The following is a 15,478-nucleotide window of genomic DNA, read 5'->3' on the forward strand; positions in this document are numbered from 1 at the left end:
CGACAAGTCGGAGTGCAAAAGGGCAAAGCGATAACAACGAAAACCATTGTGAAATTCTTAAAGGAAGACGGTAATTGAAAAAAAAAAAGTAGGCGAAAGGGGAAACTAACACACTTGCTCAAAATGTCAGTTTACAAATTACCAGAACCTAACAAATATAGAGAAAAAATTAATTTAGATCGAGAGAGTAACATATCTTAATAAATGGCATTCCTAAGGGAGCATATGAACGCTTCTATATTGTAAATACTTCCTCTGTTTGAATTTTTTTAAGTCAAACTTTATCATTTTGATCAAGTTTATAACAAAATTCAGCAACATTTAAAATATCAAATCAGTCCTATTAAATCTAACATTGAATAGATTTTTGATTATATGTTTGTTTTGTGAATTACTACTACGTTTTTTTTATAAACATGATCAAATTTTAAAAAAAGTTTAAATAGGAAAAAAGTAAGAAACAGAGGAAGTACCAGTTTTATCAAGAGAAAAAGAAGAAAGAAAAAAAAAAGAAAGAAACGAGAAGACATTGAACTTGTCACGCAGTCACGCTACGTCGCTACCTCACGCAACACAACAAACATTCGAGATTCTCAGTCCAAAAATCCCAACGACAGGTCGCGGTTTGCTCGCTCGATTCTCCCGCGGTCGCGCGACGAGAAACCAAAAGCGCCCGCGAAAATAGCAGCAAATCAAAATAAAACCCACTGCGCTCTCTCTCTCCTCCTATACTATCCGCTTCCTCAATTCTCTTCCCCTTTTATCTCCAAATTTAAACCACATTGGGGAAGGAGAGATGGTGATTTAGAAGGAAAGAATGCGCAACCGCGGGGATCGATATCGCAACGCAATCCCCCCCCTAAATCCCCGAGTTCCCGAAGCTTCCTGTCCCGTATAGAACCAAAAGCTTTTCTGGTGGTCTTGGTCTTGGTGGTGATTGGATTGGAGGAGCGGATGATGGCGGCGCCGGCGCCGGGGAAGGGGAAGGAGGTGGTGGTGGCGGAGGAGGAAGAACGGAAGGAGGAGGAGGAGGAGGAGGAGGCGACGTGTGATGAGCTGGAAGAGCAGATGGAGTTCCTGCGGCGACTCGACATCGGGGAGGAGCGGGAGCAGGAGGCGGCGCGGTGGTGGCGCCGCCGGGAGGACGCGGCCACGACGTCGGGGGCGGCGGGGTGGTGGCGCCGGGAGGATGTGGCCACGACGTCGGCGGCGGCGGCGAACCGCCGAGTCGTCCCGGCGTTCGGCGGGGTGGCGATGACGCCTGGGAGGATTTGGGCCGACGGCAACGCGGTCGCCGGACCACCGGCGCCGACGCCGCCATGGACGCCCCGCCCCCGCCGCCACGGCGGCATGCTTGGCGATGATCGCCACGCCCGCGGCGGCCACGTTCTTCTTGGCTCCCACGAGTTGCAGGTTCCGGCCGCCTCCGCCTCCCCCTCCTCCTCCATCTCACGACGCGCCGCCGCCGCCGCCAACGCCGGCTGGCGTTTCGCCGGCGCGGACACGCCGCAGCTCGTCGTCTACCTCGCCAACAACGAGCAGATGGTGCTCCACACCCTGTTCCACGCCCCGTTAAACGAAGCCCACCTCGTCGCCGAAGTCATCGTCGACCACGCCGCCGACATCATGGAGAGCATCCATGGCCAGCGCCTGCTCAGCTGCGTCCTCCACAACTGCTGCTGCGAGCTCCACGAAGCCATCGTCGCCAAGATCACGCAGCACAGGGACAGGTTCTACAGGATCTGTGTCGAGAGGCATGTGCATATACTACACCATTTACACAATTGATGATGATTTCTCTTCTCAAGTAAAATTCTAATGGTTGTAGATCACCATTGATGATGATTTCTCTTTGATCTAATGACACTTTTGCTATGATTTCTCTTCTCAAGTAAAATTCTAATGGTTATAGATAATGATCTAATGACACTTTCGCTCAATCGATCGATATGTTCGTCGCATTCATGCAGGTCAGATGGTGTGGTGACGATGATCAGATCTTGCAGAAGCTTGAAATCGTGTCAACTTGTGAGGAACGCCATCGTGCCGTGGGTGGGGCGGCGGTCGAAGATGCAGAGCCTCGTGACAGATTCAGATAAACTTAGGGTGATACAGGCATGCATACAGTGTTTTCCAGCCGACATTGCTAAGGTACTTCAGCTTATCTTCTTCCATTATTAACATTGCTAAGGTACTTTATCTTCTCTTCTTCCATTATAAAAATTCTAGCTGGTGTTAATTTGAGATTCTAGTTAATGATATTCTTATATTATAAAATGTTTTAATTTATACTCATAGCTGCAAGTGTGTAGCTACTAGCTAGAGAAGGCTGTATGCCATATTGCTAAAAAATGCCAACTATTGACTAAAAATTTATAAATATTTGCCAACAATTTATAATATAATCAGAATAGTGTTTTTCGTGTTGACTAACAAAATATTGCCTTATTAATTATTGATGTATTTTGTTAAGGTGTTGTAGCGGATGTATTCGCACTGTAACAATTTAGAATTTCACAATATGCTAAACTTGACTTGAATTTTTTAAATTGGTTGAAATTTGTGTACCAGTTATAATAAATTGATACTTTCTACATTTGGATATTTACCATTTTTGAAATATCAATTTCAACTTTTCTATGAACTAAGTGTCCATTGTTACCCAATGCTATACGAAACTTAATTTACACTCTACGTATTTAATGTGTTCAATGATGTTTTTGATTTGGCGATGAGATTAATGTGTTCTCACGTACATGTGTCATAGCAGTAAATTTGCAAGAATCATTAGTTAATTAAAATATAAACATTTTACTTCATGAAGTTCTAGATATTTACATTGTATTCGCATTCCTTTTATATTTAGTGTCAATTTGGTTTTATTTTGTCATGTTTCTTATTACTTTAATGATTTATCCTTTGCAACTTATTTGATTGGCAGGTTTTAGTTGATGCTGTTGTTGAGAATTGTATCGAGATAGCTTGTCATCTAAACGGGTTGCTATTTCTGCAAAACTGTTTGGGGCATATAACATTAGAAGAAAAGTACAAGATTTTTACTCAAGTTTGTATTAACAGTGTCTATCTTGCTAAACATCGCAGCGGGTAAGTATTTAGAATCAATCATTAGCAAATATTATAAAATCTGCTATAATAGTATGATCATTAAATTTCATATGACAATATGAGGTTATCCTAAACTTTACCTATTAGGAAATGACTAGCCTAAAACTTTTAGCCCTTTGAACTAGATTATTAATAAAAATTAATTTCATTCTTTTCATATTTAAATAATCTACGTGTATCTAGCAACTACACATTATTATATTTGTTATGCTAATTGCATATGTAATAATTGATACCCAAGAATATATGACTATAAATTCTTTAGAAAATATTAATTTAGTTTAGATTGTATTGTGTAAGGATATCAATTTTATATTAATATTTCTAATTGTGCAAAACCTAAATTACATTGCTGAAAACAATAAAATATGTTGAGGGTACCATTTGCTCTTTTACGTTTGATGTATTGATTATGTTATCTTAAATTTTTTTTCATAGTTTCAGTTGACTTTCATAATTTGGGATATATCATTATATAAAATTTTTAAACATTTCTTTTTATATACATCAATAAGTACTTACTCTACCTTTTTTCTAGAAATTATATTGTGCAGGATGTTTTGGAATTTGGACACCCATTCCACCTGGAAATAATAACATCATGCTTTAAAACACATTACGTGGATCTCGCAAGACAAAAATATAGTAGTCGTGTTGTGGAGAAGTGCCTTAAAGTATTTGGTGACCTGGAGCAATATTTGATTGTATGTGAGTTGGTTTTAGATCTTGACCACTTCAGAGATTTGGTGACAGATGAGGTTGCTAATTATGTAATCTCAACCGCCCTTCTTGCATGCACGGTACTTGTATTTATTATTTCCATAGTATATATTGCAAAACATGATGCTTGTATATATTGTAAATGTAACATCTAATGCTTTCTCTTTTCTCCAGGTTCCTGTTAGAGATATTTTGGCCAATACCATCATTTCCCTTCAAGATGTTAATCGACATCATCCTCATTGTTTAAAGATATTTGACATACTATCTAGGCTTGGTTACATGCAGTGAAAACTTGCGGAAGGTAACTAAGCTAATCAAACTTTTATCTATAAACAATTAGTTTGATAAATATTATATTGACTCTATCATTTTGAAAATCATTTGTACAGGATTTACAAGGAGTGGGTCCTATTAATTTGAACAACTACTAGATTGAAGGCTTTTCTTTCCATCGGGTTGACGCCATTTTACAATTATCTAGTTTTGTTTCCTAGAGATGTTTGTGAGTTAGGGCAAATGTATCTTTTGAAATTAGAGATGTTTGTGTTAGGACAAATGTGTGCCTTTAAAATTAGAAAAAAATGTAATTAATGTGAACCGGTGTTGTGATTTGTCTATTAGATGTGCCCTGGTGTTGTTATGTTTTTTTGCCCATTGTTTGTTGTTAGTTATTAGAGAAAGAATAACATCAATTCCATTTGATGGACACTATTCCATAAATCATTGGCTACTCCCAAAGTTTGTCTTTATTCTTCCTCAAAGAGTGAAGAGTGTGGTACCTTCTTCTCTGCATGGTCTATTGGTCAATCAATTAATTCATAGCTTGTGTTTTTTTTTTTCCGTAAACTTCATGTTGCAGTAGTTTGTATGTACTCTTTCTTAATTAGAAATTTATTAGTTCAACCTTTCTTAGTGGAGCTATTTATTTAAAACACTGGATCCTACGTACAACTATAAGGTTACATGGGTAAAATTCCTTATAATTTGGGATAGAGATAATATTGGATTTTCATCGCAAATTTGATCAGTACAGACATGCAAGAAACATGCATCAAACTCTAGTACTTGAGCTTTGATTTATTCGAGCTTGAGCCTACATTGGAGCTCAAAGATCATCTCAATCTTAGCTCAACTTTATAGGTAATAAAGCCTGGATACCTAAGTTTCACTCGAGTTTTCCGTTGATTAATAACAATTGTCATATGCTAGAGCAATTTTCTAAATTTCATATTGAATGCAAGCACCTTTGTAGAGGAGTAGTTGTTTGTATTATTTATAAATTAGTCTACATATACACACACACCTATTAACTAACCCATCCATGCTACAAAATGACTGCCTTGGTTATCTTGTTAAGAGAGAAAAGTAGTTATATCATTATTTACTAATACAAAATGACCGCCTTGGTTATCTTGTTAAGAGAGAAAAGTAGTTATATCATTATTTACTAATACAAAATGACCGCCTTGGTTATCTTGTTAAGAGAGAAAAGTAGTTATATCATTATTTACTAAGCGGTTATCTTGTCAAGAGAGAAAAGTAGTTATATCATTATTTACTAAGTGCACATGTACCGTAACGCCCTAAATCACCTTTTAAATGGGTTTTGTGATGACATTTTATTTACGATAATGAAAATAATTTACATCTTTGGCTTCCGCTATAAGGCAATAATAGAATAAGAGACCACTAGTTACCATCAAATTTGTCAAAAGAAAAAACAAATAGTTAGAAATTCTAAAGGTGTTATCCCATAACATAACTGGAGACCATTAATTACCAATTCTTAATAGTGTAGCATTATTACCGGTAACAATATCTTGTTCCTCCTATAGTAGCATTATAGATAAAAGAGTTAATTGGATCCATGCTACTGCAAATGTGACAAATCAAAAAAATACCACTACTATTCGCGTAATCGGATGGGTGCCACTGAAAATTTTAAAAACTGAAACCATGCCACTCCGTCACTCTTTCCGTCCTCTCCGTCGCTCTTTCCATCCTCCCCGTCCTCTTTCACGTCGCGTCACTGCTGCAAGCGCTTGCAGTAGGCGGAGCTCCTCCTCGTTGGGAATGGCGGCGGCGGCGGTGGTGGCGGCCTCGCGGCTGCGGCTGCAGGCGCCAGCGGAGGACGCCACTTGAGAGAAGGATTTGCCGCCTCCTGCCACCGACGGCGCGATCGTCGCGGTGCTCCTCCTGCCGCCGCCACATCCACACCGCCATCGTCCATCCATCCATGGCTGCTGCAAGCTTCGACAGTGCCAGTGCCGAGGCGCTCGGCCTGCACGCGGCAGTGACGATGGTGGAGAAAGAAGCGGCGGCGGCGGATTTGGGCGGCTACCTTTGTGGTCACTCGCGGTGGTGGGGATTGGCGGAGGCGGTCGGCCAGGGAGAACGCGGAGCAGCGCACGGTCGTGGCGAGTAACCTGGTGGTGTGCCACGAGAGGTGGACGGCGATGGAGGAGCTTGCCAAGGAGAAGCCCAAGGCGGCGGCGCCGACTGCGGCCGAGGAGCCCAAGGCAGAGGCGCGGCAAAGGAGGAGGCAAAGCCGGGCGAGCTGGAACTGCAACCGGAGGAGAAGACTGTCGTGGTCATGTCACGCCAAGGGAAATCTCTGTTCGTGACAGGTCACCAAGGACGAAGGGACCAATACAGTCGAGGCTATCGAGCGTCGCCGCCGCGTCCGAGCCGGCCGGGGCCGCGGAAGCCGAGGAGACTGTCGTCGCCGCCGCGTCCAAGCGGGCCGCGGCCGCGGAAGCCGAGGCGACCGTCGTCGCGGTCGCGTCCGAGCCAGCCGTGGCCACGGAAGCCGAGGCGGCCGTCTTCACCGCCGCGTCCGAGCCAGCCGCGGCCGCGGAAGCCGAGGCGACCAGCTTTGCCGCCGCATCCGAGCCAGCCATGGCCGCGGAAGCCGAGGCGCCGCCGCTGGCTACTGATGATTTGGATTTGCTGATGTTACGTATCCGTGTAGAAGAAATGGAGAAGAAACAAAGGGTCCGACGGAAATGTACATGCTCGGATGGAAATCTTAACGGGAGTGGCATGTTTCAAATTTTACAAATTTTCAGTGGCATGCATCCGGGAGTGGCATGTTTCAAATTTTACAAATTTTCAATGGCATGCATCCAATATCATGAATAGTAGTGGTATTTCAAATCAGCAAAATTGCAATGGCATGAATCCAATTAACCCTAGATAAAAAGTGAAGTCAATAGAACATAAAAATAACCTGCATATAGTTAAACAATTATTTTCCACTGAAAACTTTTTCATTATAATAACGTGAAATTATCTGGCATAAAGCACTAACCGTGTAAATAAAAGGAATTTGTATGATGAATATAATTATGCTCTACATTTCAAAGTCAAACTACGAACAAACTATGAAATTACATATTGCTATATAATTGCACACAATATAGCATTAAATCTCACTCCGGATGCAGTACTTCACTATATAATTGCAAACAATACATCATTGCACACAATATAGTCATATTTTTTTTCATGTGTTATAAACTCCATGTTTGAGGACGCCGCATATGAAATCGTTTGTTAGCAATAAAAAAAATCCAAAACATTTTACACGAATTCAAATATCATTGTATTGTTTTTTTGTTTTTGAGAAAACGAATTCAAGTTGTAGTATTCAACTTGCCCAGCGGGCACACACAGTCATCAAATCATCCAAGAATAAGTTCATCTAAGATCCCTTGTCATCGTATCCGAGTTTCGTCCTTTAACCATAAAACCAGATACAACAGCTCCCTCAACTGCCAAAACCAGCGCAGATACAATGGGTCCCTCAACTGCCAAAACCAGTGCATATGAGGTCCCTCGGTGTTTTGGACATCGGTTTTGGTTGACGTGGTGCCTACGTGGCTGATTTGACTTGGTCTTCATCTGACGTGGTATTGACGTATCGCTTACGTGGCAATTCGATCCGAAAAATAATAAAACTTGTGGGACCCACATGTCAGTTTCACATAGAAATTAATTAAAAATAGTGGGGCCCACGTGTCATCCCCTCTTCTTCCTCCTTTGTCCCTCTCTTCATCGGTTCATCTCTCTCCCCTCTCGTCTCTCGCGACGGAGAGGCAGAGGCACGCGGTGACCGGCGGGAGAGGAGGGAGACGGATCCGCGTCCACACGCTCGTCTTGCCCGCCGAGGTTGCGGGGCCCACGAGCGGGCACGAGAGCGCCGACGACCTACCCAGCCGCGAGCTCGTGGGGCCCTTCGCCGTTGTCGTCGACCTCCTCGCACCGCTCTTCGCTGACCTCCTGTGGCGCAGACCCGCGAGCGAGCGAGCGAGCGAGTTTGGCGGGGAGATGGGCTGCTGCATCAGCCGGAGCGCGGACTCGCTGGCCAGCAGCGTCACGCGCTGGCGCTCCACCGGGAGCAGTGACGCCGACGCGTTCTTGTCCCCGACGACCCACACGAAGTTCACGCCGGAGTCCGCGAGCCCCATGCCGAGCTCGGCGACCTGCTCGTGCGGGAACCGGGTGAGGCTGCCGAAGCAGATGTACACCACCGACCGCGCGGGCTTCGCGTCGAGCCACGCGAGCGCGCGTGCGGCGTCCCCGCCGTCGCCGTTGACGAGGAAGACCGGCCTGATGGCGATTAGGAGAGGCTATCAATAATCTCCTGTGGAACAATGCACGGGATGAATCAGATGAACTCGTGCTCAATTCCTATAGCAAATTTAACCCAGCTAATCTTGTAGTAAATGATTAATTAGCTAGTAGTAGCTAGTTTTGCGGTATTTATTTTTGCTTCCAGTAGACAACTCACTTTCGCGGGACGTTGTCCTCTCTTGCCGCGCACGGTGGTGGTGGCGGCGGCGCCGCGCGCGCCCACGGAGACGGCCGAGTCGACCGCCGGCGGCGTCTCATCCAGCCGCGGCGGCGAGGCAGACGGGGAGGCGCTGGCCATGATGGAGAGGCAGACGGTGAAGGCGCGGGAGACCTCCCCGAGGATGAATGTGGTGGTGGCCTCGACCTGCCCCTGCCCTTGCCCGCGCAGCGCCCGCAGCAGCGTCGTCAGTTCGTGCCTGCATGCCAGCTCCCTCACCACCGCCTCGTGCTCCTCACACGCTCCACCCAAGCTAATGTCACCGCTCCACCCAAGCTAATGTCACCGCTACCGCTGGTTTCCGTTCGTGTGTTATGCTCGCTCTCGCTTTATTTTTTTAATTAACCCTGGAGATATCGGTTGGTAATTAAAAATATTTTTAGTTTTTAGTACCGGTTGGTAACATCAACCGGGACTAAAGATCCTCATCTTTAATCTCGATACTAAAGATTTATTTGGGAGTAGCTATATTTATAGCGCCATATTTTTTACCAAAAATTAGTCGGTATGTATTTATATTGTAAGTCCCTAAATTACATATGTAATTTTAATGTATTTACAATGTAAGTTCTAAAATTACATATGTAAATCCTAAAATTACATACTAATTGCATATGTAAGTGGTGTGTAAGTGGGATGTAACTACTATGTAAATTTATAAATTTAAATCTTACATTGTAAAAGATAAAAAGCAAAAGCATATGCAGTCCTTACGTTCTAGCTAGGAGATGATCAAGAGAAGAAATCGAACGGTCCGAACAGGCACAACCGAAGACGTTTAGCGATCAGACGGATAGCAAAGCTGACTAAGATCAGCCCTAAAAAGTGTCGACATCTTTTTAGCAAGTCCGATGTATTTTTACTACCGGTTGGTAATACCAATCGGTAGTAAATATATTTTTGGGACTTAGATTTAACCGGTACTAAAAAGTTAAGAAGTCCGCCTGCCTCACCTTCCCAAAAAATCGCTAAGTCCCTCTCTCTCACCTCTCTGGCTCTCCCCTCTCCTCTCCATCCCTCTCCCCGGCGTGCACGGATCTGGCCAGATGCTACGGTCGTAGGGCGGTGGCGGCGACGGTTACCGGCGGTGGCGATGGCGTTGGCGGCTGCGGCTCCAGGCAGTGGCGGCGCACCCCAGCTCGGTCCCCTCCCTAGATCCGGCCGGAGGGAGGGGGAGGGCGGTGGCGGTGACGGCTACCGGTGCTGGTGGTGGCGTTGGCGGCTACGGCTCCAGGCAATGGCGGCGCACCCTGGCTCGGTCCCCTCCCTAGATCTGGCCTGAGGGAGGGGGAGGGCGGTGGCAGCAGCGGCTATAGACGGTGGCGCACCCCGGTGCGGTTCCCCTCCTCTCCCCAGATCCGGGTGGCGTCGGCTGCTCCCCTCCGGATCTAGCGCGGTGGCAGCGGCCCTCCCCTCCGGCTTTGGCGGGCGGCAGCTCCTCCCTTCCGGTGACGACTGTGTCTATGGATTTGTTTTGTTTGTGAATCATGTTGCCTCTATGTGAATTTGCGATGCTTCTGTGAATTTGATTTGGTTTGATTGGATTGGACGGAGAATAGGAAGTGGAATATTGGATTGGATTGGGAATAGGAAGGTGTGGCTGCTGCACTTTTTTTTTAGCGCTGAAAAATCTCTTCGCGGGCGGGCTAGTTGCCCGCTTAGGAAAATCACGATTTTTGCAGGCCTTGAGGTATAGGCAGACCAGTTGCTCGCTTGCGAAAACTTGTTTTGTTTGTCTGAAAAATACTTTTTCTAGTAGTGGGTCCCATGGCCGGAGCTTGGTCGGGAAGTTGTTCACCCGGACGACGCAGCGCAAGAACTCGCGACAGCGGCCGGAGCCATAGACGACGACGGCCTCGGCCATGGGGTGCTTCCCCGCGGAGCAACTCCCCTCGCAGGTGCCTGCAGAGGCATCTTCATCAGACATGTGGTAGTACATGTAGTTGAAGGGGCAACGTAATTCTTCATGGCTGCCATCGTCGTCTCCACAGATGTAGCACAGCTTCTTGCCATCTGCAGGTAGTTCCCTCTGGAAGGGCAACATGGAGGACATGACACATCTGAACCCCACCACATCTTTGAATGAACAAGATTTGGTTAATTGTTGTATTTATCCAGGATTAAATTTTGATTAGAATACTTTCAATAAGATAAGAGATGCTGCCTCTGTCTCATTTTGTGTTATTAAGCATATCATCACTATCGTAGTCCGCACAAACTTGAAACTTCTATTGATTTGCAGATATAGTGTAAATTAATTTAATGAGAACTTAGTTGTGAAACATTATCATTATTGTAAGCACATTTGACTTGTATAGGCATATTAATAATCAACATGAAACTAATGAACATACCACGTGGTGCTTCAAAGTTTTGGGGCTGCTCCGTTGCTGCTTGAATGTTTTTGGGCTCCAGTGATAATTCTAATGACATTTTGATCTAAGGCCCGTGTTTAGTTATTTGAGTGTAAAATTTTTAAAGTATACGGATACACATTTAAAGTATTAAACGTAGACTAATAACAAAACAATTATAAATTCCGTCTGTAAAGTGAGAGACGAGTGAGAGACGAATTTATTAAGCTTAATTAATCCGTCATTAGCAAATGTTTACTATAGCACCACATTATCAAATCATGGCGTAATTATGTTCAAAAGATTCATCTCGCAATTTACATGGAAACTGTGCAATTGAATTTTTTTCCCACATTTAATATGTATGTGTCCAAATATTTGATGTGACTTTTTGGCTAAAATTTTTTAGATCTAAACGAGGCCTAAGGTTCGGAAAGGCCTTGGCCCAAGTCAGACGGCAGCGGGCAGAACAGCCTATATAAACATCGTGGTTTCTCTGAGAAATCAAATTTAGGATAGATAAGATATATCCAGATGTTGTGCCCCTCAAAATTGTTCCATTTTTTCAACATCGGTGGTTTGGTGGTGAAGTCATGGATGCATGACTCTACCAACTATGGTTCATATCCTGATGCTTACGAATATTATGCACGTGAATATGGGCTTTTAACAGGATTTTGATGAAACCAGGGATGTGTTGTTGGTTTTCGTCTCTTTGAGCATGGTGCCCGTCCGGTATGCATCAATTCCAAATCATATCGGATGAAAAAGATGTTAAATCATCATCGAATGAATTTGTTGCACCGAAAACCTTAATATAGCACAAATAATAATTATGGCACAATCTGTGTAAGGTAAAAGGTATGCGTCAATTCCAATTTTATATGTCGCTGGAAACAGGACTTCGCCTTGATCGATTTGTCCCAATCTTGCATCTCTTTGGAAACACACCTCTTGACATGGATCACCTGCTCCTAAAGTAAGATTTGTTTGTATTTCCTCTATCGTTCAGAGTTCTCCAAATTCTCAACTCACACATTGAACACATATTACAATGATAAAATTATGTCTCCAATGCTAAACCGGTACTTGGACTCAACTAAATAAAATAAGGCCCTTCTTGAAACGCGAGATTAAAAGAAAGAGGAATAAGCAAAACTGCTAAAGTTTTGGATTTTCGTGGCATGCTTTTTAAACTGTTAAACGGTGTGTTTCGTGCGAAAACTTTATATATGAAAGTTGTTCTAAAATACCAGATTAATCCATTTTTCAAGTTTGTAATCATTAAAACTTAATTAATCACACGTTATTACCATCTCGTTTTGCGTGAAATCTTCATCTTCATCTTCATCTTCAGGAGATTCAAACACCACCATAATTTTGATAGAAATGCAAGTATGAAACAGAGAATTGCAACATAGAAAAAAATGAAGGAATGATCATTTGAGTGATCCGTAGGAAAAATACATCCGGATGAGAAAGTCACAAAGGAAATTTTCTAAGAAATTAAATCTCTTGCTAGCTTTCCTTGAAAATCTTTGTTAGGATTGTCCATTTCATAGAATTTCAAAGAAAATCCAAAATATATATAGGATTATCTATTTCATATAAATTTTCAAAGGAAATGATATGATCCGATCTTTTGTTTCAAATGGCTTCATTGTTTTTTTTATGCGATTAAAATCTTCCATATTTCCTATGTTATCCTACAAATTAAAGAGGCCCTAACTACAATATGCACCAAGAAACTAGCGTGCATTGAAAAATAAAAACTAATTTGCTGAGCTTGAATATATCTGCCTCAATTATTTTCTCCCTAGCACATGACTACATTACGCATCACTTCAACATGTATAGATATAGCACATACTCCCTCTGTCTCGAAAAAAAATGAATCTAGAACTGGATGTGACATATTCTAGGGCAATGAATCTGGACAGATGTATATCCAGATTCGTAGTACTAGAATGTGTCACATCCAGTACTAGGTTGGTTTTTTATAGGACGGAGGGAGTACACAACATGATTAATTAAAAAGTGACAGCAACTGTAGAAGCCTCCAATTTACCACAATCAGTAACTCCCTGAAGAACATGGTACAGAAATTATTGCTCACCACAAAATGGTGCTAGGATGCATGCACATTTGTAACTGTAACAGACTCGAACATAAATTAAAGGAGAAGAAATGGAAAGGCTCATAGAATGTAAGAACTGATTGCCAAAGGTCATCCTGTACACAGAAAAAAATCTGGGCAAATCAAATAAACTACAAATTAAAAAGGTTATGTATGAACTTCAAATCACACGGTTAAATAATGTCAAATAACCATTTGAATGCAACTTCATTGCAATGGCCTTGTTTTGTCGCAAACAATAATTACTCACCATCTTTATAGTTTTCACATATTAGTACCAGGAACAGCAAAAATTTGTAATATAGATGAAATAAAATATCACATGATTATTCTGGAGTCATCGACAAACATCAAAGTACTTGAGCAATTTGTAGTGCACATGCATCATTGTCACACCAATTAAAAATATCACTATAGAACACAGAAGCTATGAGATGGAGACTTGAGAACACATGAGTCACATATCGCATAGTACCCAACATTACATCACAGAATAGCTCACCGCCACCATGAATCACGTCGCAAAGCGGTTCTCCTTATAGTGTGCCACCAGGGACATATGGCTCAGGTCTTTCTTAACCATCTCATCTACAATAATGCATTTATTGTTAAGATTTGCATAACAGGAAGTACCGGTGTTAAAGTCAAGTAATGTATCAAGGAACCACTACAGGATGGATAGGATTTGGAGGCATTTAAGAATGCCTCAACTATTAAAAAAATGCCTTCAATACTTAAAAAAGGCACTTAAAAAAGTGTTGGATATAATGCTGTAGGGAAAGACATTTTCATTTTAAGGCACTTTTTTAAAATGCCTTCATAAGTATAGATGAAGGCACTTTTTGATTGCCTTTAAACACATTTGAGGCACTTTTTAGAATGCCTTTATACACATTTGAGGCATTTGGACTTGTGCCAATAATTTCTTCCGAGGTATTTTAACATATGCCCCTAATTTATTTTCAAGGCATTTTTTACAATGCCTTTACTTTTCTTTTTAGGCACATTATTAAAATGCCTCAAATAGTACAGTACATGCATATATAGGCTCATCCCACCATATGAATGTTTTAACAGGAAATAACATAACACATCACATATATCTCCAAAAACAATATAGAACAATAATTCCCAATTCCAATTCAATCGCACATTAAGTGGTTCACAAATCATCTCAATGGTAATTAAGTTTGTAAGATATGCTATCACAATCAATGGTATATTTATGATTTACAAGACAATAAACATCATTGATCTACTGAGTGGCTTGCCCCTGTCATCCTGTGAGGCTCGCATGTATTTGCAATGAGGAAAAACACAACCTGAGAATGGATTACACCAAAACCTGTCCATGCATTTGGACCTGCAAAAGAAAAACATGTAAGTTTCTATATATATATATATATATATATATATATATATATATATATATATATATATATATATATATATATATATATATATATATATATATATATATATATATATATATATATATATATATATATATATATATATATATATATATATATATACACACACACATGCGTGTTGCAATATATACATTTGCATTCAGGTGCCTATCATATCCATGCTACAAAGTCATGTTAGACATCATCTTGCACATGGCGATTAGAGGGCAAAGTGGCAAATCACAACATGAGAAGAGGTAAACCAACATCTTTTCATCCAACCTTGCAGGGCAAAGTATGGGAATTAATCCCGGCCATAACATAACATCCATTGCCATCAAAATATAAGAACCAGTTTCATAGTAATTCATAACATACCATGCATATTTCCTATTATTTACACAAACAAGATTGAGCTCATGAACTATAGTTCTTTAAGAATAAACAGATGCAGCAGCAACACCTACAAAGCATATCACTGGGATTAATATTCATTTGCTAGAACTCCTGTACTCATTAATCACCTAAATATAATACATTGTCCACATATGATTGCAAAAAGAATTAAGAGATGGAGAGAGGGAGTGAGGGGCAATTTACTTGAGCTAGAACCGGGAAGTTGTTAACAGTTGGCTATTGGTGAAGTTAGCATATGGAGAATCGGGTCTGGCCTTCCCAATCTTCTTTGCCCTAGAATGTGTATCTTCACGTCCTATATTCTCCTTTGGTGTTAGATCATGCACCTTTCTCTTGTGTCCAACAACACTTTGCAGTGCATTATCAATGCTATTGTGCTTGAACACCTCAGTTAGTGCCACCGAATTTCCTTGGTTAGCTGAGTTATGTCTCGCAATAGTCGACACCTTAAATTGAG

At 41.9% G+C, this 15,478-nt stretch overlaps 1 protein-coding gene and 1 long non-coding RNA gene across 2 annotated transcripts; one reads left to right on the forward strand and one right to left on the reverse strand.

Annotated features, from left to right (window-relative positions):
- Positions 1-6,305: 6,305 nt before the first annotated feature.
- Positions 6,306-7,158, forward strand: LOC136351705 (uncharacterized). The gene is made up of 3 exons (XM_066303974.1): positions 6,306-6,391; positions 6,477-6,843; positions 7,153-7,158. The coding sequence occupies exons 1-3, from the start codon at positions 6,306-6,308 to the stop codon at positions 7,156-7,158; spliced, it is 459 nt and encodes a 152-aa protein (XP_066160071.1).
- Positions 7,159-14,258: 7,100 nt separating this feature from the next.
- LOC107278793 (uncharacterized) lies at positions 14,259-15,478 on the reverse strand. Its single transcript, XR_001539702.3, has 2 exons — positions 15,205-15,478; positions 14,259-14,555 (listed from the first exon to the last, which is right to left on the reverse strand). It is a non-coding gene; the product is annotated as an uncharacterized lncRNA (long non-coding RNA).

Source organism: Oryza sativa, chromosome 9, assembly GCF_034140825.1.
Source record: "Oryza sativa Japonica Group chromosome 9, ASM3414082v1".
NCBI classification, from domain to species: Eukaryota; Viridiplantae; Streptophyta; class Magnoliopsida; order Poales; family Poaceae; genus Oryza; species Oryza sativa.

Coding starts and splice junctions, on each gene's coding strand:
- LOC136351705 (XM_066303974.1), top strand. CDS start 6,306: ATGGAGGAGCTTGCCAAGGAGAAGCCCAAGGCGGCGGCGCCGACTGCG. Junction 6,392..6,476: donor GAGGCGCGGCAAAGGAGGAG/GCAAAGCCGGGC, acceptor TGTTCGTGACAG/GTCACCAAGGACGAAGGGAC.